The sequence below is a fragment of the Oreochromis niloticus genome, linkage group LG3 (assembly GCF_001858045.2).
Source record: "Oreochromis niloticus isolate F11D_XX linkage group LG3, O_niloticus_UMD_NMBU, whole genome shotgun sequence".
NCBI classification, from domain to species: domain Eukaryota; kingdom Metazoa; phylum Chordata; class Actinopteri; order Cichliformes; family Cichlidae; genus Oreochromis; species Oreochromis niloticus.
In genome coordinates this window covers 84,758,965-84,784,341 of record NC_031967.2, presented here as the reverse complement: position 1 = coordinate 84,784,341, position 25,377 = coordinate 84,758,965, and the positions used below count along the sequence as shown (strand labels likewise).

General features: G+C 42.6%; 1 protein-coding gene across 1 annotated transcript; it reads right to left on the bottom strand.

Annotated features, from left to right (window-relative positions):
* Positions 1 to 733: 733 nt before the first annotated feature.
* LOC112846398 (ribonuclease inhibitor-like) lies at positions 734 to 25,119 on the bottom strand. Its single transcript, XM_025905900.1, has 3 exons — positions 25,018 to 25,119; positions 20,391 to 20,564; positions 734 to 884 (listed from the first exon to the last, which is right to left on the bottom strand). The coding sequence occupies exons 1-3, from the start codon at positions 25,044 to 25,046 to the stop codon at positions 734 to 736; spliced, it is 354 nt and encodes a 117-aa protein (XP_025761685.1). The 5' UTR covers positions 25,047 to 25,119.
* Positions 25,120 to 25,377: the final 258 nt, after the last annotated feature.

Genomic DNA, 25,377 nt, shown 5'->3' with positions numbered 1-25,377 from the left:
AGAGCTATTCTATTGTAAAATGCTGAGATGATTATTAGACAGAACCCAGCGGCTCACCAAAAGCCTGCATTGAAAATCTATATGAAAGTAATCTATGCTCATATATGGCAAAATCCTTTAACTGTCACTGTGTTTTTCATCTGTGCTCTTGTTGGTTGGACAAGTTTGTAAATGACAAAGAGCTCAGTGGACTTTGCATCCATCAAATCCTGTTAGATGTTTGTTTTTCCTTCACAGCTTTGTGATGAAGGCTAAAGAACAGAGATATGAACTATTGCCAGTATGAATCCTGATGCATGACGTGGGCACAGACCCACCAAAGCAACACTCAGCTCACCTCATTCCAGGCGCTTGTCTGCTGGAGACCATGAGCCTTGTTAGTCACACATTAGCACCGTGGTAGGAAACAGCCTCCATCATTTCATTAGATCTGAATTTGGACTGTTTCCCTCTGGATGAGAACCAAGTCTGTCAAATCTATTGATCCAACACAAACTATCAAACACATTGGCTCACAGTCAGATTGGCTTTGTATGGATGGTGTAACAGGGGCTGGGAAAGGATGCTGAAAGCTGAATATAATACAGAACAATAACAGGACATATAATCATGTAGCAAACATGATCTTCAACAGGCACACTTCTATTATTCATGATCACAAACACAAAGAACTTGTGCAGCCCTGATATCAGCCCTAATATATGAGTGTGTTTGCCCAAAGATTGAAACAGCATCAACATGACAGCTGTAAGAAATCTTCTCTCAGCCTTGTTTGGCAGAAGATCCCTGCAACAAAGATTGTAGCTGAAAGATGACGTGTGTAAAGTTTGCTCTTTGGGAGGGTTGAGGCTGTTTTTAGATCTTTGATAGTTTCCAATCCAGTTCTGAAAGACAGAAATAAACCAAAACAACATCATTAAGATCAGATCATGGAGCTGTTTCCTGCCTTGTTTCTAGCTTCACATTACAAGACTTTACTACAATAAAGATGCTAACATGTATCTGTAGGAACAACATCATTGAATCTATAACAACTGGAGCCAAACCAGTGGCTCTGCTGGGATCACTGGTGAGCCAACACTTCCTTGTTGGATGCAGATTTCAGGGCTTCCTGTTGCTCCTCCGTTATAACTGTTCTCTCTTCTCAACACATGATGACACAAAGGAATCAGCAGTGACGAAGATGATGCTGAAGAGAAGCACACATTTCACACATATAACAGAGCAGTCCAGTTACACACACCTCTGCTTGACATTAGGCCTCAAACAAAGACACAAAACACTAACTTGACTCTAAATAGAAGAAACTCGCAGCTTTTTCTGTTCTGTGCTTATTTATATTTGACACACATGCTTCTCTTTGTGGAAACACACATTGCACTATAAGGGTAACCTAGCACACAATGATTGGACAGCACAGTGATGATGCTGGGAGATCCTATACGAAGCAACACAGAAACACTGAGAACTTTAAACATTGATTATATTGAGATAAGCAGCCGACCCAGTCTAGATAAAGGCGAGCAGCTGGGACCGCTGCTGCACCAAAAACAGGTTTCAGTGTTTCCATGTGTGTGTGTGTGTGTGTGATGTCTTTACTTATACTGGTCAATAGACTTTAGTCAACACATGATTGAAAGGTGTTACACATGAAATAAAAACAGTGTTTCATCTTTATTCCTCTGAAGCAGCTGCATTATAACCAATCTGCTCCTTTGTGGCCTTTAAAACAGCCTTAAATAACTGTTGTTATATTTGTTTCTGCTCCTCTTGGACAGACGACTCTTGAAAAGACATTTTTGAATTTCAATGTGACTTTAACTGGATAAATATGGGATATATAAACGTCCCTCTGCAACAAACTGATTCCAGCTTCTACCTCATGATAGGAATGTTTTTGTGGCTCAAGATGACCTGATATCTTTCATGATGGATACATTTGACACATGTTTCACATATTATAGACCAACAAGTTATTCATAGCAGTTTAAATACGGGGAGTCACTTTTGGGCCCAGCAGATAAAACAGAGCCAATATTTCCTTCTTTATTTAAGTGACGTGTGTCACAGATGTGACCTAGTAAAGTGTAACTGAACATTAGTAACGTTATTAACACTCTCAGCTCGTCCTTGTTCCAGACCTGAAGATCCTCTTCTTTCATTCAGCAGCAGCTTCAGGTCTCTGATGGTCCAGGGCTTTTTGTTGGGAAACAGCCCTGCTGGGATGATGGTGTCCTCACAGAAACAGTCAGTGATGCTGTTGATCTCCATCACAGAGCACGTCCCAGTCTGCAGTCTCAGTCCTGCAGGGCCTCGCTGGCTTCCTGACTCCACCCAGTCAACAACAGGAAGTGTTTGAAGTGCAGGAACAAACTGAGGCTGTGGTCAAACAGGAGGTTTTATCTCCTGGCTCTGACTCTCACTGCGGCCCCGCTGCTGTGTCAACATGTGTTTGTGCTAAACAATGATGGAAAGTGTTATAAATGACTTGTTGGCCTCTGATCTGTCACAAACAGCTGAAACGTGTCTCTCATGAGTCACATGAAGGGTTCTGACAGAAAGGACAAAAAGTAGCTGCAGTCAGTTTGTGTCATTTTTATATTTATTCATCTGGGAGAAAAATCTGAGGGACATTAAAAATGTGTTTTTCAACAGAGACAAGAACATAAATATAACAGAACAGGTAAATGAACATATTTCAAGTAAACAGCTGGACTGATCAGGTCCAAACACAGAGTGATAAACTTGTCAAACAGCTGTCATATCTTTATATATAAGCTCTTTATAAATCCTGTTCACTGCAGTCTGTTTACTAATAATGTCAAACTGTTAGAAACACAGAAACATCAGAATCGTCTTTGTTCACATAAACCTGTCTGGGATCCTTTGTTGTTCTTTTGATGCAGAGTTACATTATAAATATAAAGAGTTATTTCAGAGTCTCATCAGTTTTCCTGCATGTCTTTATTGAACACATCAGCAGGGCTGAAGCTCTCATGTTAAACACACACTGATCTATGGACACGTTCATGTGTTTCTAACAGCATCATAACCAGGCTGTTATCAGCCTGCACTAACATGATGTCACACACACTGAATGTAACAGTGACAGTTTACATCATCACACAATCAGCTGTGATTGTTTCACTGTCATCAAACTAGTCAACAGGAAGTAGAATCAATAGCAAATGAATCATCACAATGCTTCAAACCATAAATCGACCAGTTGGATGGAAGCTTCAGTTCATCACGAGGCTTCATCTCACCAACACTACTCACCAAGTCCCGTTCAGTTATGTTCTTATTATAGTTATAATAAGAGTCTGAACACATATTTGACCCATTTTACCTGAATTAACATGAAAACACAGTGAATCAGCAAGTTTTTTGTCCTTTAACATGTTTTTAAACACAAATGAAATACTATACCATGAATTACATCATTGTTGATGTTTTTTAATGTGTTTTTTAACCATTATGATCTATTTATTGATTATTTATCACCTGTAATATATTTCTTATGACTGTTTTTACTAACAGGCTTTTATTTATTGACAGCTATGTTTACTAGGGTTACATAAAGGTGCTCTAAGCTCATTCCTGTCTGCAGAGCTCATAGTGCAGGAGGCCAGCTCGTCCACTAGAGGGCGCTGTTACACAGGCACACACACATTTAAACATTCAAACATTTAAGAGTAAAGAGTGAGCGACAGAGACTTTAAACTAGAACCTGAACATGAACACAGAAACACTGTGACCACAAACACTGATGACACACTGTGGGTGTGACGTCACACCTGCTGATATTTGTTCACACACAAACACCTGTTTACTGATCAGTGTTGGTGTCATTACTCCAAAAAAGTCATCTGGAATCAATCATTTACTGACAGCATGTCTGATTGAAATAAGTGCAGATTATGTATGAAGTATAACTGCACACAGTAACTGTGTTACAATAAGGACTTAACAGCGCCCTCTGCTGGAGTGTTTCAGTACTGCGTGAACTAGAATACACCACCTCCTCCTCTTCCTCACACCACCTGCTACAGCTCTACTCTTCTATGACTACAGTCATCCACAGCACTGATGTGAGGTCACATGGTTCATATACAAGGAGCACAGAGACGTCCTAGCAGCTGACCTCAGGTCAGTTTAATGACTGTGAGCAGCAGCTGTGTTATTGTCACTGTGACAGGGAGACACTCTCAGACACAGCGCTCATGTCAGCTTGTTCTCATGCAGGAGGATCAGGAGCTCCATGTTTGTCTTTCTGTTTGAATCATGATGTGTTTGTGCCATCAGAGTCTGTCATGAGTACTCAGGGTTTCACAGCAGCTCTTCTGAATGCTGACGAGGACTCCAACCTCATGTTTCACCTCTCTGAGCTTCTGATGTCTGTGAACACTCGTGTTTCTTCTCTGGGCTCATCTGGACAAAAACACCTTTCTGTGTTTGGCTCCAGCCTCATTGTGACTGACAGGAAGTGTGTTATCCATGAGCTGCACTTCTTTGTTTCCTGCTGTGTTTCCTGTCTGTGGACAAACACGAGTGTTTCAGCTGAGGACTTGGTTCCTTCCACCTGTCCATACAGGACATCACGCTGTCTTTTCTCTTTAAATGCAGCTCCAGGTCCTTCCACGTGCTGCTCTGTATTTGTGCAGTTTGTAGTCTGTCCTGGGAAACGTAGCACACATGGTGTTCTTCTGGTGTTTCCTCCTTTCACTGAGTGTGAAACACTGACGCTGTGCTGTTGTTGACAGAGGGGAGCTGATTCTAGCTGCAGCTGGACTCTGTCATCTAACTGAATGTGTTGGTGCTGATCACGGGGCTCTGAGGGGGGAGCAGCAGGAGGACTCTGGATCCTGACGTCAGTGTATCTGTGGAAGCTCACACAGCGTGTCTCTGTCATTCAATATTGTGCTATATATTGTATCTATGCAAAGATGGACAGACTGTGTATTCACTGGTCTCTGTGCTGCTGACTGCTTTGCTGCAGCTCTGATGTCATCATCACTCCTCCACCCTCAGCAGTCCCAGCATGCTGCTGTGGTGCACACAGGACCCCACCCTCACTCTACACCTGAGCCATAGACCACACCCTCCACCTCCATATACACCACAGCTTTCTCTGCTATGGAAATGAGATCAGGAGGAAATCATTATTATTATAATGATACCGTGGTGACAGCTGTGAGCTTGGATGTGTTTCAGTCCTGCCTGGTTATCACTGCAGGAATCTTTACTTTCACATTTATTACAGGTAATAACTCTGATTTTTCTGTGTATTATGAACTAAATGTATCCTGATACACACAGAGATGGATGAGCAGAGGTCACATGATGAAAGAAAAAACATGGAGTCTTTGATTTATTTAGATATTTATTGATGAATGCAAACAAACCCTGACACTGAACCATCGTCCAGCTTTCACAGAACAAACCTGATCACATGACCTGCTGACCCAAACAGTGAAAAGCTCCATGGCAACAACAACAAACAGCCTCACATATGTTAACAGAGGCTGTTAGAAGCACAGAGTCTTTACAGTCTTTCTCCTGTTTGTACACAGATCTCTGCACATCTTCATCACAGTTACTCACAGACGTGCAGAGTGTGTGGATATCAAAGCTAAGTTTCCACCATGTTTGTAGTCTGTACTGGGACTCATGGAGCATCTCTCTATGAGCACTCAGTGCTTTAAACAGTGAGTCCCAGTTTAACCAGCAGCCTTCACACCACACATCACACAGACATGGAAACTTCAAACCCTCAGACTGAAGACACCATCATAAATAAATAGATTGTGATGAAGATGAATAACTGGAACAGTTTGCTGTGGTTTCTTCTGTTCCTGTCAGAAATAAGAGTCTGGCAGCACTTTGCTCTCCTTCCACATGTTTAAGGAGGAAGTGAAGAAGAGTGAGTGAGTCGTCTTCCTCTGTGGGCCCAACATCAGGCAGCAGCCACGTATTTTTAAAAACCCAGCACACTGGTTAGAACTGCATTCAAAACTATTGAGCCAATATTTTCAGCTTCCATGGCTGAAACATTTTCACATGATGAGCTTCCAACAATGAGTGAAACAGTAAGAGCATGTGGAGAGTTTGGAAACATCCCATTAAGAAAGAGAAATAAAACATTTGGATTCATCTTAATGAGCTCAGACTTGTTGAAAATGCAGAGGAGCTGGTTGTGAACTGAGCTTCAGAGAAACACAACATACTGATATTCACTGTGAAGCTTTGAGTGGAAAAAGACAGAAAAACAAGATCCTGGAATAATGGGAGCTTCCATCTTTAAAGGACTGAAGAGGAAGAAGTTTACAAGGAATCATTTAGAAGAGTTTCAAACATCAACTGATTGAATCCATGAATCTGAAAACGTGCTTGTGAGTGAAAGAGACAGACATGTACAGACTGAACTATCTCAAATCAAATCACTTTTATTGTCACATCACATGTGCAGGTACACTGGTACAGTACATGTGAGTGAAATTCTTGTGTGCGAGCTTCACAAGCAACAGAGGTGTGCAAATCTGTTCAACAGTCAGGGTGTTTCTCTAACAGGAGGACACTCTTTATACTCCACTCAGCACAGGGACACTGAGGAACCAGACCAGAACATAAACCCAGGATAAAGAGTTTCAGTGAATGTGGTGTTGAAGGTGTGGAGGTGGATCAGAGTGTCAGAGGAGACTCTGTAGAAGGACAGAGTGCCAGCAGGACAGTCCACATACACTGCTGCTCTGTTAGAGACAGAGGAGGAGGAGGAGGAGGAGGAGATGGATGTTTGTCTCTTATTGTGAAGGACAGAATGAGGAGCACCATTATAACAAATCAGACTCCAGGACTGATCAGTGAATCCAAACAAACAGTCAGCACTGCGTCCTTTCCTTCTGATGCTTCTGTAACTCACTGATATAGAAACGTTTCCTCTCCACTCGACCTCCCAGTAACAGCGACCAGTCAGACCATTTCTACACAGTAGCTGATAAAAACCATCAAATCTGTCTGGATGATCAGGATATGACTGAACCTCCTCCACTTGTGTCACCTTCCTGTTGTTGTCAGACAGTTGGAGCTTTGTGTTCACTGTGTTTGTGTCGATTGTGAGTTGACAGGAATCTGATGGAGAGAACAAACACAATCCAGCTGCAGTTATTGATCCATCATCTGTTCATTGATTGACACTTTGATGATGACTCCTGACATGATGAAGATGGTTGAATGTGTGCTGCTTTGTTTTCATGAATCACATTAAAAACACACTTACACTTCCTCAGACCTGGTCTCAACCATCGGACTCCAGCAGGCTCCACCCTGAAAGGAGGAGGGGGGTCAGAGCAGCACAGTCAGCATGCACACATGGACATTACACGGCTCTCATACACATGAACATTCACAGTGTTCATCAAAGTCAAAGCCTGGGGGAATGAATTGTCTGTGGTGTCTGTTTTTTTGTTAACAACACTGTATCGTCTGCCTGAAGGAAGAAATGTGAACAGTTTATCTCCATGATGTGAAAGGTCTGTAGAGATGTGTTTGTCCCTCATTCTGGACCTTTACAGGTCCTGGATGGAGGAAAGACAGCACAGATGAGCCTCTCTAAAGACCTTACTGTCTGGCCCTGTCATGCTTCATGACTGAGGCCAACCAGACAGTGATTGATGGAAACAGAAAAGACTGGATGATGCCATTTCTCCAGACTGCACATGGTTATATCTTTGGATTAGTTCATTCACATTCATCAACACCATATCTCCAGTCGAAACAATAAAGTTCTGCTGGAGCAGCCTTTCAGTGCCTCTTTCTGTCTCTTGCTAGCACAGTTGACCCAGACAGTAAAGCTAGTTCGTGGCTACGAGCCCGACACGGAACCCAAAGTATTAGCCAGAGGTTTCCTTACTACGGTTCGGAGCCGTGGACCTGGCCGAGGTAACAAGAGAGTGCAAACATGTTGAGGGATTGACTTGTGTTAGTTCAGTGAGAGATTTATTTGGAACGAAAACAATTTTCACTTGCAGTCAGAAACTAATATTTAAGCTTATGCCTGCATTTTTATTTTGTTAAATACAAACAAAATTGTAGCAAAAGTGCTTCCACATGTCTGGCCAGAAAGAGCTGTTTATTTTGTAGTTCAATGAAACTACTGTACTATACTGTACTATACTGCAGAGTGATTGTCTTCTGCTCGTAAAATACATTTCATTGCAATGTTGACCCTGTGCTAACTTACATATGACAAATGAAACTGAAAGGCTTCAGATAGTTAAGAGTGAGAAAAAAATTGTGTTCATGTTTGCAATTTTGTCTTGTTACACAATATTTGGAATTAAAGTAAACAAACAAAACACTACATTTTAGGAAATATTAGTGGGTGTTTTCGTGTTTGTACTACTTGGACACTAAAGTGGCCCTCCAATGAGATGACAGTGCCAGAAGTGGCCCACGGCTCATTTGACCCCTGCTCAAGTCAGTCACAGAAATAGCTCCCCCCCACCCCCACAGCCCCCAATGCTAGCTAACAACAGCCTATTATCACTATGCTAATTGTATTGCTGTGAATGATTAGCAGCAAATAGGGTTGCCAACTCCCTGAAAAATAAATAAGGGACACCTTGTGGTCGGGCCGGGCAACCCAGTTGTCTTCACCCTTCCCAGTGTGGTGAATTTTGTAGCTCTTTTTTTGTGTGTGAAATTATTTTTTTTTAACCATTTGATTTGAATTTGATTTAAGTAGATGCATATTCTTTGTGATATGACCATATGGGAAACAAATGATCATTTAGCCATTTATTTTTAGCTCAAACTGACAACATTAACACAATAAAACAGGTCTCTTTCTTAAACAGAAGCCTGTCATGCTTAACTTTTGAGAATATAAGTAAATCTTTCTTTAAAAGAACTCTGTCCTGCTTAACTTAAAATTATATAAATTAATAGAAAACAATAGAACGAAAAACATTCTTGTAACAGTCCACATATAGTGCATTTAGTACAATTGGCTTCAGCTGAGGTATTATTTCAGCTTTTCTAATGCTAATGAGCTGCTCCCGTTTGTAAACCCGCTTGTTCCCATGATTACACATCATAACTCATCATCATTATTCATCTATGTATTACTTTTATGTATTAGTCATCTATTTGTTGTAATCATCTATCCTTGCAGTTGTTTATTACATAAAATAAATTATATTATCACACTTCTGGCCACATAGCGCTGATATTCACTGCATATGCCCATATTAACCTTAACCAGAGGGTTTAAAAAAACAAACCAGTGTTTACAGACCATATCTGCTTCTGCCGTGGCCTGGTGGACAAAAAATTGGTTAAGGGTTCCCCGAGCTTTCATGCCCCTCATGTTCTTCATGAGCCAACCATTAGAACCATGCCTATGGAAAAAGTGCGCCGCACACAGTGCAGTGCGCTTTATAGGTGTTATCGTGCACTTTTTCCAGCCAGGTGTTTTCCTTTTCCCATTCCTCCCTGTACCTTTGCAGCCTTTTTTTCTTTCTCTGAGGGGAACAAACATTGCTGGTCTAATGCTGGGCTTACACTGTGCGTGTTTTGGCCCATTTTGAGCCGATTTTTGAGTCGTGCGACCGATTTGGTGATCGGCCCGATTTTGGCCTTCATCCTGCAGTATACGTGGGGTAACGAGAAGCGATTAACACCTCACGACCAGCTCCCGATCATCAATCGCTTGTGAGGGTGTCACCGCAGCCGCTCACACTGCTCACGCGCAAACACGTAAACGTTGGTGAAAAAGACGGAGCAGCACGGCTGTGCAGTGTGTGATCTGGACACAAGTGATGGAGGCACAACTTGTAGAACTTTGGAAAGCTCATCCGAGCCTTTTCGATGTGGACTCACAAAATGATCACGACCACAACAACCGTCACAGCTGCCTGATCAATGTTTTTCATTAGCAATTTAGTGTGTGTCTGTATGAGTGAAAGACAGAGAGGGAGAGCGAGCGACAGAATTTCTGTTATAACTTTGATTTTATGGAAGCACAGTGTGAGCACTCAGGTCGCATCAGAGCATCGGGCCGTATAGTGTGAGACCTGCATCGTGACCTACGAACTTCTAACCCCTGCGGGTCAATCGTGCAGTTTGAGCAGGAGCTCAATAACGTGACTGAAAAAATCGCACAGTGTATGCCCAGCTTTAGGTGTACTGTCGTCCGAGACTTGCACCGAGACTTGTTTCCCTGTTGGCCATGCTTCTTGTTGTGGTCATCTGTTGTCTTCCGGTATTTTCTCCGTAAGCGACCTTTCCTCGACCAATGAGATAAGCGGTAATCTGAATTGTCATACTCGAATTGTCAAGTGTGCTGTCAGCTCATTGGTCACAGAGCAGGAGAGGGGCTGGGAATTATGTTTTCAAACAAAGCATTAATTCCATTAACATTTATAGACTACTTTTGATTCTCACTGTATTACGGGACAAAGTGTGTCCCTTATTAGCTCAATACGGGACGTGTACTTTTGTTTCTAAATACGGGACGATTCCGTTTTTTAAGGGACGGTTGGCAACCCTAGCAGCAAAACACATTTTGTCCAACAACAATCACTCCCAGTTTAACTATATGCTTAATTTGAAGTGTTTTCAGGGCTACAGTTACTGATTAGCGCAGTTTGCGGCCAATAATAATTTGATGTGAATAAGCATTATATACTAACGCTAACACCGTTTTCCCTTCCCTTTTAACTATGTGAATAGCTAACACTTATACCCTTTTCCCTTGCGTTATGACAATGTGAGGAGTTAATGCTAAGTAGGCTGCCATTAGCAGCTAATGCTAATTTAAGGTGAAAATACATTAGCAGCAAATGCTAATACCGTTGTATTAATACAGTAGGCTACTGTTATTAGCTAATGCTAACTTGACGTGAATTAGCATTATGCACTAATGCTAACACTGTTTTCCCTTACTTTTTAACAATGTAAACGGCTGATGCTAACACTCTTTTCCCCTGCATTATATCAATGTGAGCAGTTAATACTAAGTAGGCTGGCGTTATTAGCTAATGCAAATTTAATGTGAGTTAGCATTATCCGCTACTGCTAACAATGTTTTTTCTTACTTTATATTACTTTTTAACAATATCAGCAGCATGCCAACACTACTTTCCCTTCAGTTAAGCCTATTTAGCATTAATTAACTTCATTTAGCATTAAGGAGCTAATGCTGAATGGGCTACCATTAGTGGCTAATGCTAATTTTAGGTAAATAACCATAAATAACCATTTATAACAATGTGAGCAGCTAATGCTAAGTAGGTTGCCAATATTAGCTAATGCTAATTCATCCGCTAATGCTAACAATGTATTTTTCTTACTTTTTAACAATAATAATAATAATAATAATAATGGATTGGGTTTATATAGTGCTTTTCAAGGCACACAAAGCGCTTTACAATGCCATTATTCATTCCCTCTCACATTCATACACTGGTGGAGTATATGAGTAGCTAATGCTAACACTATTTTTTCTTCAATTTTAACAATGTGAGCAGCTAATACCGAGTAGGTTGCCGTTACTAACTAATCCTAATTTGATTTGAATTAGCATTATCCAATGATGCTAACTATTTTCCCTTGCATTATAATGATGTGAGGAGTTAATGCCAATTAGGTAGGCTGCCGTTACTAGCCAATGCTAATTTGACTTGAATTAGCATCATCCGTTAACGCTAACTCTTTTCCCTTGCATTAGGGAATAGGAATTGGCAGCTAATGTTAATACCATATTTTCTTTCCTTATAACAATGTGAAAAGCTAGTAGGTTGCAGTTTTTAGCTAATACTAATTTGAGGTGAATTAGCATTATCGCCTTATGGTAACCATATTTCTTTTTTACTTTTTAACGATATGAGTAGCTAATGCTAACACAGCTTTTCCTTCAATTTTAACTTTTCCCCTGCGATGTGAAGAGTTCATGCTAAGTAGGACGCCATTAGTGGCTAATTCTAATTTCAGGTGAATAAGCATTAGCAGCTAATGCTCATACCGGTTTCCTTTGCTTTGTAAGAATGACAGCAGCTAATGATACAAAGTCTACCGTTATTAACTAATGCTAATATGATGTGAATTAGCATTATGCGATAATGCTAACTCTTTCCCCTGCATTATAATGATGTGAGGAGTTAATGCTAAGTAGGCTGCCATTAGCGGCTAAATCGAATTAGGGGTGAATAATTATTATAAAAATGTGTGCAGCTAATGCTAAGTAGGCCGCCATTAGTAGTTATGTCTAATTTTATGTGAATTAGCATTATATTAGTGAGCAGTTAATGCTAAGTAGGCTGCCGTTATTAACTAATGCTACTTTGACGTGAATTAGCATCATGCGCTAATGCTAACACTGTTTCCCCTTTCTTTTTAACAACGTGAGCAGCTAATGCTAAGTTCGCTTTTGTTAATAGCTAATGCTAATTTAATGTGAGTTTGCATTATCCAATAATGCTAACACTGTTTTCTCTTACTTTTTAACAATGATAGTAGCTAATGCTAATACTCTCTTCCCTTGGGTAACAAAGATGTGAGGAGATAATGCTACATAGGCAGATAATGCTATGTGAGCAGCTAAAGCTAATTTGAGGTGAATAAGCATTAGTAGCTAATGCTAATATATTTTTCTCTTATGTCATAATGATGTGATATGCTGCCATGAGTGACACTTTTCCCTTGCGTTATAATTTACTAAGTTTATGCTTAGTAGGCTGCCATTAGCAGCTAATGCTAATACTGTTTTCCCTTGCTTTCTACAACTTGAGCAGCTAATTCTAAGTAGGCCACTGCTAAGGATTTTTGTGACCATGTGAATTCTGACAAACTCTACATTCACAGCTGAATTCACAACAGAATGAGAACGAAATATTTCTGACTGTCTGAGGCAAAATTGAATCGAATCAAATGGATTAGAGAAATCAGTGATGATACCCAGCCCTACTGAGTAGCCTAGGCCCGACTCTGACATGGAGCCATCAGTCTGTGAACACTGAAAAAGCACAGTGTATCCAGAAAACACATTATATGCTGCAATAAATGCACTACCCAAGTGTCCCCTCTCCCCACTGCCTTTCAGCAGCAGGCAGCAGCAAACAGGTCGTCAGAGGAGGCCGATGTGATGATTAGGTTTAACATTGGCTACAATATTGCCAAAGAGTGGCAAAGCACTTTAAGTACAAGCACTTTTTCAGTAACTTGTCTTTCTTGTAGAAATGTGCTCCAAATGTAGAACTTTGTGTTGACAAGATTGTTAGTTAATCATTTACAAATCAATATTGTCTGTATGGGCAGCAATTTCCCCCCCAAAAAGGTGCACATATAAAACTGCAGTGTTAAGCGATGCGGTTAAAAAATTTGGGTGTGCCTAGGGCCGGGCCATATTATACCGTTCACGGTAATACCGGTATAATGTTAGGCAAAGATAAGAAAATGAAATATCGTGATAGAATATGGGTAACATTTCCAAATGTTAGCTGCTACTGTCTGCCTCTTTGTCACACACACAGACTGAAATGATTCACAGCCTTGTTTTATCCTTCTGTCAGTGTCACTGACTGTCACTGTGACTATGGACATACAGCATGGGAAACATACACACGGCTGACACTTTATTAGGTACACAGTGGCCACTATCTCAGGTACACCTGTGACCTAATAAAGTGTATCTAAAGTTACAAAATGTTGTCTCTGTCCAAATATTTATGCACCTAACTGTAGGTCTACCTTTAATGAAACTTGCAACATGACTTATCAGTTATCATTAATGTTCCTGCAAACAGACTCCTTGGAGACCCCCTACATAAATATCCATGTACTATCCAGCTAGACTAGTGTGTCTGTTGTAACGTGCGGTGGAGATGAAGCCAGCCGCGGAGGTGTGCAGGTGGATAGCGAATGAGCAACAGCTTCTGTCTTTCCAAAAGTACTCATTTATTTACAATATCAAAAATAAAAGTGTCACCTCTATCACACATTACTAACGAGCACACTAGTCCGCGTACACACGGGAGCATCCATTGCAGGGAGAGTACGAAGAAGAACAAAAAGGGGGTGACACACCAGTCATGAGACAGAAGGCGCCGCCATGTGATGATACACTGCATTACAACAGCAACTGTTACATAGTCCCCCCTGGTGAGAAAAAGGCTGTCCTCAGCCGTACACAGCTGAAAAAGCACACACCACACCTAACAGAACCCTATACATAGAGGTTACAGTTAAGATCGGCACACACACAGGGCAAAAGACCATTTAAAAATGAATCTGGTGAAAATAGGATGAATATGTACCGTGGAAAATCAGTTTTCTTTTTTTTTTTGCAAATGTCAAGAATGAACCTTAACGCACTAAAGAGCCATAAAACTGGATTAAGTAGAGCAAACAGAAACATCTACATATCATGACTCAAAATAGCAATGCAACAAGATAGCATCAAACAGGTTTAACCAAAACATTTCACTTCAGATCAAGCCTGGTTGTGTGAAAATCATTAGTCCATCTTTTGTTGTTCCAGCCAGATGTAATTCTGGGGCAACGTCTGGGCCTGAGATTGTAATGTCCACCAGCAGCTGGGTGCTGAACAGATCTGGGTGAAAGACTGTCTGAAACAGCGCCCATACCAGATGAAGAGTCAATATCCGGTAAATCAAAGGGGAATGGCTCAGAGTCAATGTCAGTGACTGCAGGGGGGCCAGGGTGGGCCTGAGACTCAGAGTTCCCTGTGATCTCTCTCCCAGCAGGAGATGAAACAGAATGTTCGTTGGAAGTGAGAGAGTCCCAGGTATGGAACGGTTGCATGTTCACAACAAGATAAACACCTGCATCCACACCGGAGTCCACCCAAGCGAGCCTGTAATTAACATCACTGAGTCTCTGAGATACACACAATGGTCCCTCAAACAGTGGTGCAAGTTTAGCAGTAAAGTTAGACTGAGCGTCTGACCTGGGGTGCGTCTTAATTCTCACAAGGTCACCAACACGAAACGTGGCATGTCGATGTCTCAAGTCATAGTAATGTTTTTGTCTGTCATGGCTATAGTCCAGAGCTGCTTTGGCATGGTCGTGAGCTTCCTGTAGGGAGGCTCTCAGAGTCTCAGGGTAAGGTACACCCGGATCATCAACACCTGCTGTAGAAGGCTGAGTGATAAGGTCAAGCGGGGTGTCTAACTCACGACCATAAAGCATCATGGCAGGAGTCATACCTGTACTGTCATGGGGGGCGGTACGCAGAGCAAAGCAAATCTGAGGGAGAAACTTGTCCCATGATGTGTGTTTATCACCTGCATAAGCGCGGATTGCAGTTTTCAGAGTCCGGTTGACACGTTCAGTAGCATTCGTCTGAGGGTGATAAGCCGTAGTTAGTCTGTGCACCGACCCTAAGGCAGAAACAACATCTTCAAAAAGCTCACTCACAAAAGGAGACCCTCTGTCAGAAATCAGGTAAGTGGGTGTACCATGTCTAGCAAAAATGTCAGTGACAAATTTACCAGCTGCTACCTGAGATGTAGCTTCTTTGACAGCACTGGCTTCGACCCATTTAGTCAAATAGTCAACAAACACGATCAAATATGCATTACCAGCGGGGGTGCGGGGCAGTGGTCCAACAAAATCCACACCAACATACTCCCAGGGTTTCTGGGGGACAATGGGAACCATAAGACCGGCTGCTTTTTTCTGACTTGGCTTGGTGAGTTGGCACACTGAGCATGAAGTCACATAGCACTTCACATCAGCAGCCATCTTGGGCCAAAAGAACCTAAAGCGCAGTCTAGCCAGTGTCTTAGAAACACCCAAGTGACCTGCTGTGGGGTGGTCGTGGTAATAGTCCAGCAAGGTGCCTCTCATGGAAGTAGGGGCGAACAGTTTCAGCTCTTTCAAAGGGTGCAAAGCACATGTGGACTTGGGGTCTCTGTAATACAAAACAGAGTCACACACAACATACTGCAACAAGGTGGCACTGTCTGAGCTGTTCAGAGAGTCTGCTTCAATGTCTCTGAGGAGTGGACCTGTGACGTGATCATCCAGCTGCAGCTGTCTCAATTGTGAACGGTCAGCCAGAATGATGGGGGGCAGAGTACGAATGTCCAGGCTGCCCATGACAGCATGATCTGGTAAAAGATCCGTCGGCCTGTCAGAGGTCAGAGGCAAAGGGTGGCGTGACAGTGCATCGGGAACTTTGTTTTATGCACCAGGTTTGTGCACTATTGTGAAATCAAAGTCCTGCAAACGAAGTGACCAGCGGGTGAGTCGGCCCGTTGGGTTTTGACGAGACATGAGCCACCTGAGACTGTTGTGGTCAGTGAAGATAGTAACATGAACACCTTCAACGTATGGGCGGAAGTGTTCCAGGGCCCATATCACAGCAAGGCACTCCTTCTCCGAAGTGCAGTAAGGGAATTCAGCTTTGTGAAGGGAGCGACTAGCAAAAGCCACAACATACTCACGACCCTTGTCATCCTTTTGCATCAACGCTGCCCCAAGACCAATGTCACATGCATCAGCGTGAATGGAAAAGGGACGGTCGAAGTCTGGAAATGACAGGATCGGGGCTGATGTGACATGGTCTTTCAAAGTGTCCATGGCTCTTTGACAGCTGTCGTCCCAGTGGAAAGCATTGTCCTTTCTGGTGATGGCGTGAAGAGGTTCAGCATGGCGGGCATAATTCTGAATGAAGCGCCGATAATAGCCAGTCAAGCCAAGGAACTGACGGACGTGTTTCACCGAGGTTGGGGTATCAAACTCCTTGACCGCCTTTACTTTGTCTGGATCGGGTTTAACACCTGATGATGTGATGCGGTACCCGAGAAAGGTGAATTCATCTAGGCAGAATTGACACTTTTTGAGCTTCAAGGACAAGCCAGCAGCCTGGAGTCTGCCCAGCACCTCCTCAAGATCCACCATTTGCTGTTCAAAGGTAGGTGAGGCGATAACAATGTCATCCAGGTAGACTGCGCACGTTTTGTAAATGAGGCCAGCAAGCACAGAGTTCATGAGCCTCTGAAAAGTTGCAGGTGCGTTGCAGAGCCCAAAGGGCAGCACCCGGAACTGGAAGAGACCACAGTGAGAGATGAAGGCAGTTTTAGGCTTGGAGTCTTCTGCTACAGCAACCTGCCAATAGCCTCGCGCTAAGTCCAATGTTGTGACAAACTTTCCCCGTGCCAAAGACTCATCCACACGAGGCAGGGGATAAGAGTCTTTTCGGGTAACTTGGTTGAGCCCTCGAAAGTCCACACAAAACCTTGGTTCCGCGGCCGCTCTATTGACAATGACCACAGGAGCTGCCCAAGGGCTTGTGGAAGGTTCAATGATGTTGTCCTTCAACATTTGTTGCACTTGTTCTTCAATCACGTTTCTTAGCAGGTGACGTGCGATAGGGTGGGAGATTGACAGGTGTTGCATTGCCAGTCTCTATGGCGTGCTCAGTGAGAGCCGTTCGACCAAGATGACCATCAAACAAGGAGCTAAACTTGCTGAGCAGATTGAGTAAAGCATCCTTGTCGCTCTCTGAGAGACTTGCTTCAGACAGTTTGGCTGTTAAGTCTGAGCGAATCAAGTCCAAAGACATCAGTGTTCCAGGCGAATGCGAGTAATCATTCGGAAGGTCCTCTTCATCGTCTGCGAGTGGGCAGGGGATGTCCTCAATGCAGACTGTTCTAGTGGGAATGTGAATAGAAACAGAAGCTCTTGCCATAAAATCCATTCCCAGAATGAAAGGAGAAGACAAATCTGGTATTATTGCAAAACGCTGGTAAAAGTTCTTGTTCATGAATCCAATATTGAGCCAAATAACACCCTCAGGGATGCAGGGAGCATTATTGGCGAGGTTAACTGTAGGACCATTCCGCTCACTTGTGTTTCTAGGGTAAGAGTCATTTACTTGAATGAGATCTGGTCGTACAGCTGAGAGGGAAGCGCCCGTGTCGAGGGTAGCATCCACAGATGAAGCATTGAAGTTCACTTTCGTTCTTAGTGGGGTATTCCAGTGGACTTGTGAAAAATTGTCTTCTAAGTGTCCAGGACTGTGTCCACCCTGCAGTGAATGGGGCATGTGAGGCTCCGTTAGTAACTGGGGGAAGGCTGGCCTCTGTGAAATGTCCTCCCCCCCCTGGAGTTTCCCGACTGCTTGTATTGCGGCTGGGATGCAGTGCTGCTTAATTCCAACCTTTCGTGGCCTGGGTCAGAGGGGCCAGGCGCCGGCAATGGCTGGACCGGGCCATGCCTAGCGGAGTTTGAGGGTCGTTGTGGCAAATGAGGTTGGGTGTTACAGTTTGGGCAGGTGCGTGTAGTGAACCCTGGCTGAGAGCTTTTGAAGCAGTAAGGTTCAGGCTTATAGTTTTCTTTGCCACACGAAGGAGGCTGTGGTCTATGCGGTCCAAGCACTGAGTGAAGCTCATGAGCATGCAGCAGCAGGTCCATTACAGAAGTGACATTAGCGCCATACAGGGGAACTCTGTATTTTTCAAGAGCATGTTTACTAATTAGGTCGATTCTGTCTTCTTCAGGTGGAGGGCTCTTCAGTTTATCAAACTCACTCAACATGTGGGCAACAAAGGTTGGGAGTGGTTCATCCTGAGCCTGAACACAATCCAATATCCCTCTCAGGATGCGTTCTTGGCTGTCGGAGGGCAGAAAAACTGTCTTAAACAGCTGACAGAATTGAGCCCATGACGTGATGTGGGAGCTCAATGCCTTGAACCATTTCCCGGGCTCTTTTGCAAGAAAGTGTGGCAGTTCGTTTAGCAATTGCCCATCAGTTAGGTTCAATCAGGCTTTGTATGTGCCAACTGTATTTAACCAGTCCTCAGGTTGCACTTTGTCATCCCCAGGATACACAGGAGGCTCCAGTTTGGCGTGATGTAAAGCTGCCGCAATCACTCTGGAAGTGCTGTTGAGCTCGAGTGAGTGAGATGGGAGGAAAGGATTTGTAGGTTGAAATGGGTTGCTGGGCAGGAACGGATTGGTACTGTTGGTGGGTTCAGTTTTGTCCCTCGCAGGAACATGAGGTGTCGATGTGGCCATCGGGAAAACAGGAGACTGTGGGACTGCAGGAGAGGGAGAGTTCCCCGTTGTGAGTTGGTCCCACTGCTTCAGTAAACTCTGCTGTATGTTCAGTGAGTCACGTAAACAGTCACTAAGCCTATTCACCTCAGTTCTTAATTCCACCACTTGTTGGCTAAGGCTAGGAGTTACATTGTCAACTATCTGGCACATTGGTAATGAGGTAAGTTCCATGTCTGAGTCAGAGTCATCTGGGTAATGTGCCATTGCGATTTCAAAAAAATTAAGCCGCTCTAACGCACAGCACAGTCATTTATATCACAGTAAAAGAGTCAGTTAGGTCAGACTAGAAAGACAAACCTGCAAAAATGCCGTTCAAGACTAAATTTGGAAAAACGACATATGAAAACGTCACCCAACAACTAAAATTAGACTGAAGTGATCACAACCATGTTATTAAAATAGCATGTCTGCAACACTAGAGCTCAATGTAAGATTAGTTTTAAATCGTTTCGTTATACTGAGCCGAAGACCAGCACTAACAGTTGTAGTCGGCCAAGTTATCACTTACATGTGCTACAGTCCGTTTAGTCTCAGCAGAGGGAAAGGGGAATGAAAAGCCAGCAGAAATGTTCATTTCCAGGCTCCCCACAGAAGAATTAATCCTTAGAAGATGAAACCAACAGCATGTCCGAATAACAGATCCACAGAGTCCATTCGCGTCGCGGAGTCAGCTTCTCTCTTTTTCTTTTTTTTTCAAGTGGAGCAGCGGCACACCGCGGTATCCAGAAATTAGTCGGGTCCCACCTGAGCTGAGGCTGCGGCCATGGGTGGGGAAAACGTCCGAGCATCCGCAAAAGTGAGAAGATTTCCGAGACAGTTCACGTGTTATAAGAGAAGAATCCTCGGCGGGATACAAAAATCGTCTGAAGTCCAAGGGAAAAAAGTTCGGGCGCCAGTTGTAACGTGCGGTGGAGATGAAGCCAGCCGCGGAGGTGTGCAGGTGGATAGCGAATGAGCAACAGCTTCTGACTTTCCAAAAGTACTCATTTATTTACAATATCAAAAATAAAAGTGTCACCTCTACCACACATTACTAACGAGCACACTAGTCCGCGTACACACGGGAGCATCCATTACAGGGAGAGTACGAAGAAGAACAAAAAGGGGGTGACACACCAGTCATGAGACAGAAGGCGCCGCCATGTGGTGATACACTGCATTACAACAGCAACTGTTACACTGTCCCTGAAAATATTCCTGCATGTGTGATTGTTCATGTCTCATCTGCAGGATACAAACAGGAAGTGAGTGAAGGACACTGGAAATGTTTCCAGCTCTTCTTCCTCTATCAGACATTCTCTCCATACCTGAGAGTGTCCAGTCTCCAGCCTTGATCCTTCACTCCAGCCAACAGCAGCTTCATTCCTGAGTCACCTGGATGATTGTAGCTCAGGTCCAGCTCTCTCAGATGGGAGGGGTTGGAGCTCAGAGCTGAGACCAGAGAAGTACATCCTTCCTCTGTGATCAGACAGCCTGACAGCCTGCAGACACACAAAACAACAATCCATCTGTTAACAATCATTTTCTCTTTGTCACAATAACATCTATCCATTTACATCCATTCAATGTAACTTTATTTATAAGTGACAATACCCAACAGACACCAACAGTCATCTCAAGCTGTTTAACAGTGTAAGATAACAGCCTCCAATATTAGAGAGAAAGCCCCAACCATCAGACAATCCACTGTGAGCAGCACTTGGTGATGGTGGGAAGGAAGAACTCCCTTTGACACAAAGATCCTCCCAGTGAAAACTATGGGCTCATAAATATGTGGTCATAAATAGTTTTTTACTTGTAAATCAGGATTTGTATGTGTAAAAAGAATTTGTGTGTGTAAAAAAGATTTGTATGTGTGAAAAGAATTTGTGTGTGCGTAAAAAAGATTTGTGTGTGGACTTATCCAAAAAAACTGTGTGAATCTCTGCAAGTTACAAGTACGAATTTTGACCCTATTTTTCTTCCTTTCATCTGATTGGTCAATGTCATGTCAATCACAAATGTAACAATCCAATCAGAGAACAGATCGGTTTGGCTGTCCGAGGGGCGCTTTTTTGAACTGCAGCTCCTTGAAAGCTAATACAGTTTGAAGCCAGAGGATCTCATATAAATATCCAATAGCAGCTAGGTCCCCTAACTTTCAGCAGCTATTGAAAGGATAAAGTTGTGATATATCAGTGGTTAGAAATACCATTATTACTTTAGGTCAGGGCTAACCCGGGACCATTGCTGTAAGTCACAGTGCGCAGCATAAAAGTCCTTTCACATCGGATGTAGGATGTGCTGCTAATGCTAACTAAAGGCAAAGGATCCAGAATTTGTAGCGCTAGCTGCTGGACTCTGTGGGTTTTTGCAGCAGCTCTACCTGTACTAGATGCACCTGCTCCTTGTCATTTCTGTCTCTAACTTTATATCCTCTACAAGAGTTTCTGTTTTTTTGCTAGTTCTTGAAACGTTCATTAAAAACATGCATGCTAATTTATAACGGAGAAAGCTTTGTAATGAAGACTGTCATTTTCAAAACACTTTTCAAACAGAAATTTGAAGAATGGACAACACTTTGTCCATTTTATTTACATACAGCGGCACCTCTGAAAAAAAGTGTTGTCTCCAGGAGTTTAGCTGATTTAGAGTGGCCAGTTACGGTGGGTTTATTCTGGTTAAAGTACACAGAGGCAGACTTCCAAGTTCAGCTGATTTATTCGGTCTTTAGTGATAATACAGTCTGACCTAAACCCAGTGGAGATGGTTTGGGATCAGTGTTGGGCAAGTGACGTTGAAAAAGTAAGTAACTAGTAACTAGTTAGTAGTTAACTCTAAGTAGTTACTTAGAGTTAGTAACTGACTTACAATATTCTAAAAGTAATTAATTACTTGAAAAGTAACTATTGCGTTACTTTAAAAAAAATGTTTAGGGTCAAGGGTATAATTGGCCATTTTTAACTACTTTTGATTTGACCTCTACATTTGACCTTTAAAAATTATTTATTTCGCCTTGTTTGGTATCATCCTTTTCAGCACAACCTCACATGTCTGAATTTAAGGTCATGTTTTTATTTTGACATACTGTATTAACACAACTGATCTAAAATCAGACAAAAAACATACAATCCGAGTAGAAAAAATTATATTTTTTACTGTAACAACTACAAACATGTTTAATAAATCATTAACTTGAAATTTTAAATATAAATGGTCAATTTTAAAATCCTATACACAAGGTTTGCAAACAACCAAGTTATTTTGTTATTTGTAGCAATTTACCTCTTATCTTGATTTTTTTTTAAATAACCATTTCGAACTTTTTACAGAACAATCAGCTGTTCTGCATTAAATAAGATGTCACACAAATTATTTGTGCCACTCCAAAAAAATAATTTCTGTCCACCATAAAGGAGAACATCACAGTCTGACAACAGGAGGTGTGTCACTCCTCCTGTTTTCTACCTGGAGACACCGTTTACACTGTAATCTGCCTTTGCTGGTTTTGTGGCAGCACCTGTAACAATTCCATTCAATTCAACTCTATTTATGTAACATAACATAACATAACATACTTCACACCGTGTACATTATAACATACCATAATAGACCCATTTCTGTCATATACTTACACATCTATATTATTGCTAATATATATTGTAATATATCTATATCACGGCTAAGCACTTTCTGGATGGATGCAAACTGCATTTCGTTGCCCTGTACCTGTGCATGTGCAATGACAATAAAGTTGAATTCTATTCTATTCTATTCTATTCTATTTATATAGCGCCAAATTGCCTCATTGTTCTGAAACACAACATAAAACTATCCACTACACACTAACTACACAACACAACATACTAGCCACACACTCCAAATACAGTAAACATCACAAATCTCTCACATCTGAAAACTCTCTCTCTCTCTCTCTCTCTCTGAGTGAATGGCGGAGTGCATGGAGCTGGGGACGGGAGTGTCGGAGTGAGTGGATTTCTGTTTTCGAGTTCCTCTTTTCTATTTTCACTGTCAGGTGTGTTTATTTTCTCGACACACGGTTGTTGGTGTGTTTGTTTGTTGCCGGCTGGTTTGGTAGCTTTTGCTACCGGCTTGGCTTGGCACAATGCCCGCTGTTGAGGGTGGAGCAGAGTTTGAGAAGCTGACATGCCGTCATGCTGTCAAACTTATACCGACTGTGAATTGCTCGGTGGAGGAAGCTGTTTTGGCTGTAGGAGAGGTGGTGGGCTGTGACAGCGTGAAATCTGCCTCCCGTATGAACGGTGCGATTGTTATTTTTCTTGATAAGGTACCTAAAGTTAATGAGTTGGTGGAAAGCGTCGTCGTCATTCACGACACCTTTACGCCCGTTCTCCCGTTGGTTAGCCCTGCTAAAAAGGTTACCATCTCAAATGCACCTCCTTTTATTAAAAATGAAACTTTAGCCAAGGAGCTGTCACGGTATGGCCAACTAGTTTCGCCCATAAAGATGGTCTCTTTGGGGTGCAAATGTGTGCTCCTCAAACATGTTGTGTGTCACAGAAGGCAGGTTTTTATGATCCTCAAAGACTCTGCTGGCGAGCTGAACCTGTCTTTCAGTTTCAAAATAGAGGGTTTCAACTACATGGTGTTTGCTTCATCTGAGAGCATGAAATGTTTTGGTTGTGGTGGAGAAGGGCATTTAATTCGCTCCTGTCCGGAGAGGCTACGAAACACACAGCCAGCGGATGATGCCGTTGGAGAGCAGGTCCCAGCCAGGGCTCCTGGTAGGGACACGGCGATCGCTCATGCGAAACCCGCTGAGACCGTGGGCGGCTCCGCTGAGACCGCGGGCGGCTCCGCCGTAGCTGAGGCGGACCCCGCTGCCGAGGCGCCGGTGGAGAACCGGCTTTTTCCGAGCAGTGACGGGTCTGATGAAACTGGCATTTTGAAAAGTGTTGATGGTGTAGAAACGGATCTGACTAATGACCAGTCTGCAGGTTTTTCTGACACCAGTCAGACAGCTGACACGACTCTTGAGTCTGTGTGTGATGATCTTTGTGAGGATGACAACATGCTTGATGAGGATTTGCTGAAGTTGTCTCAAAAGAGGAAGAGCTCTGAACCTGCCCACTGTAGTACAAAAATGTCAAAAGCTAAGAGAGGAAATAGAACAGGAGAGAGCAGTATGGAGTCTGAAAGTGATTTGTCCCTGAGCCAGGAACACCAGAATCTGTACTCTCCTGCTGAGATCAGGAAATTCTTGCAGAAAACCAAAGGCCTCAGGATGGTGAAAGTGGAGGATTATTTTCCTGACCTTAAGCTTTTTGTTGAGTCGTCTCGGGTCTTGACAAAAAAATCAGGGAATTTTCTTGATGATGTGTTGACAGACCAAGAGATTTATCGTTTAAAGAAACTGATTTTGAAAGTGAGATCTCAAGCACTTACTGCTGATGATGACGATGATGTTTAAGAACACACTCTATGTGTCCCTGTCTTTTTTCCTCTGTCTCGCTTCTCTCATGTCTGAATTCAAAATAGGTACATTAAATTTGAATGGTGCTAGAGATGAGGTGAAAAGAGCTGCTTTTTTCGAGCTTATGGATTTAAAGAAATTAGATATTATGTTGGTTCAAGAAACTCACAGTACTGGTGACAATGAGAGTGACTGGAGGAAGGGCTGTGGGGGAAATGTTTTTTTTAGTCATAAGTCCAGTTGTAGTGGAGGTGTGGGGATTGTGTTCTCTAAGAATTTTTTACCTGTTTCTTGCGAAGCAGAGGAAATAATCAAGGGGTGTTTGCTGAAAGTTAAAGTCAAATATGAACATGTGACTTTTGTTTTTCTCAATGTACATGCACCAACTAAAGGAGTGGACAGAATGGGTTTTTTAGATGTCCTGTGTGATACTGTTAAGGTTTCTAGTGATGATGAGTATTTGTTTTTGTGTGGAGATTTCAATTGTACTGACAACCCACCTTTGGATAGGAACCACATCGAGCCTCATCCTGTGTCTTCTCGCAGGCTTAGGCAGCTGGCTGCAGCTGTAGACCTGTCAGATGTGTGGAGGTTTTTCAATGGACATCTGCGACAGTACACACGGAGACATTCTAAGGACAATCATTTATCTTTGGCAAGACTGGATCGCATATACTCATTTAAACATCATTTGAGTATTTTTAAGGACTGTCAGATAACCCGTGTTGGTTTCTCTGATCATTGTCTGGTTCATTGTTCTGTTTTCATTAAAAATGTTCGTGTATGGAGTGCCTACTGGCATTTCAATACGGCCCTGTTACGTGACAAGACTTTTAGGACAGCTTTTGAATTTTTTTGGC

Excerpts from the sequence above, each read along its gene's own strand:
- LOC112846398 (XM_025905900.1), bottom strand. The coding sequence starts at position 25,046 with ATGAGGCTCGATGTGGTTCCTATCCAAAG. Across the intron at positions 20,565-25,017 it reads GATGTGGTTCCTATCCAAAG|GCTGTCAGGCTGTCTGATCA; the intron begins GTGGGTTGTCAG and ends GTGTGTCTGCAG. Across the intron at positions 885-20,390 it reads TGGAGACTGGACACTCTCAG|AACTGGATTGGAAACTATCA; the intron begins GTATGGAGAGAA and ends TCTGTCTTTCAG.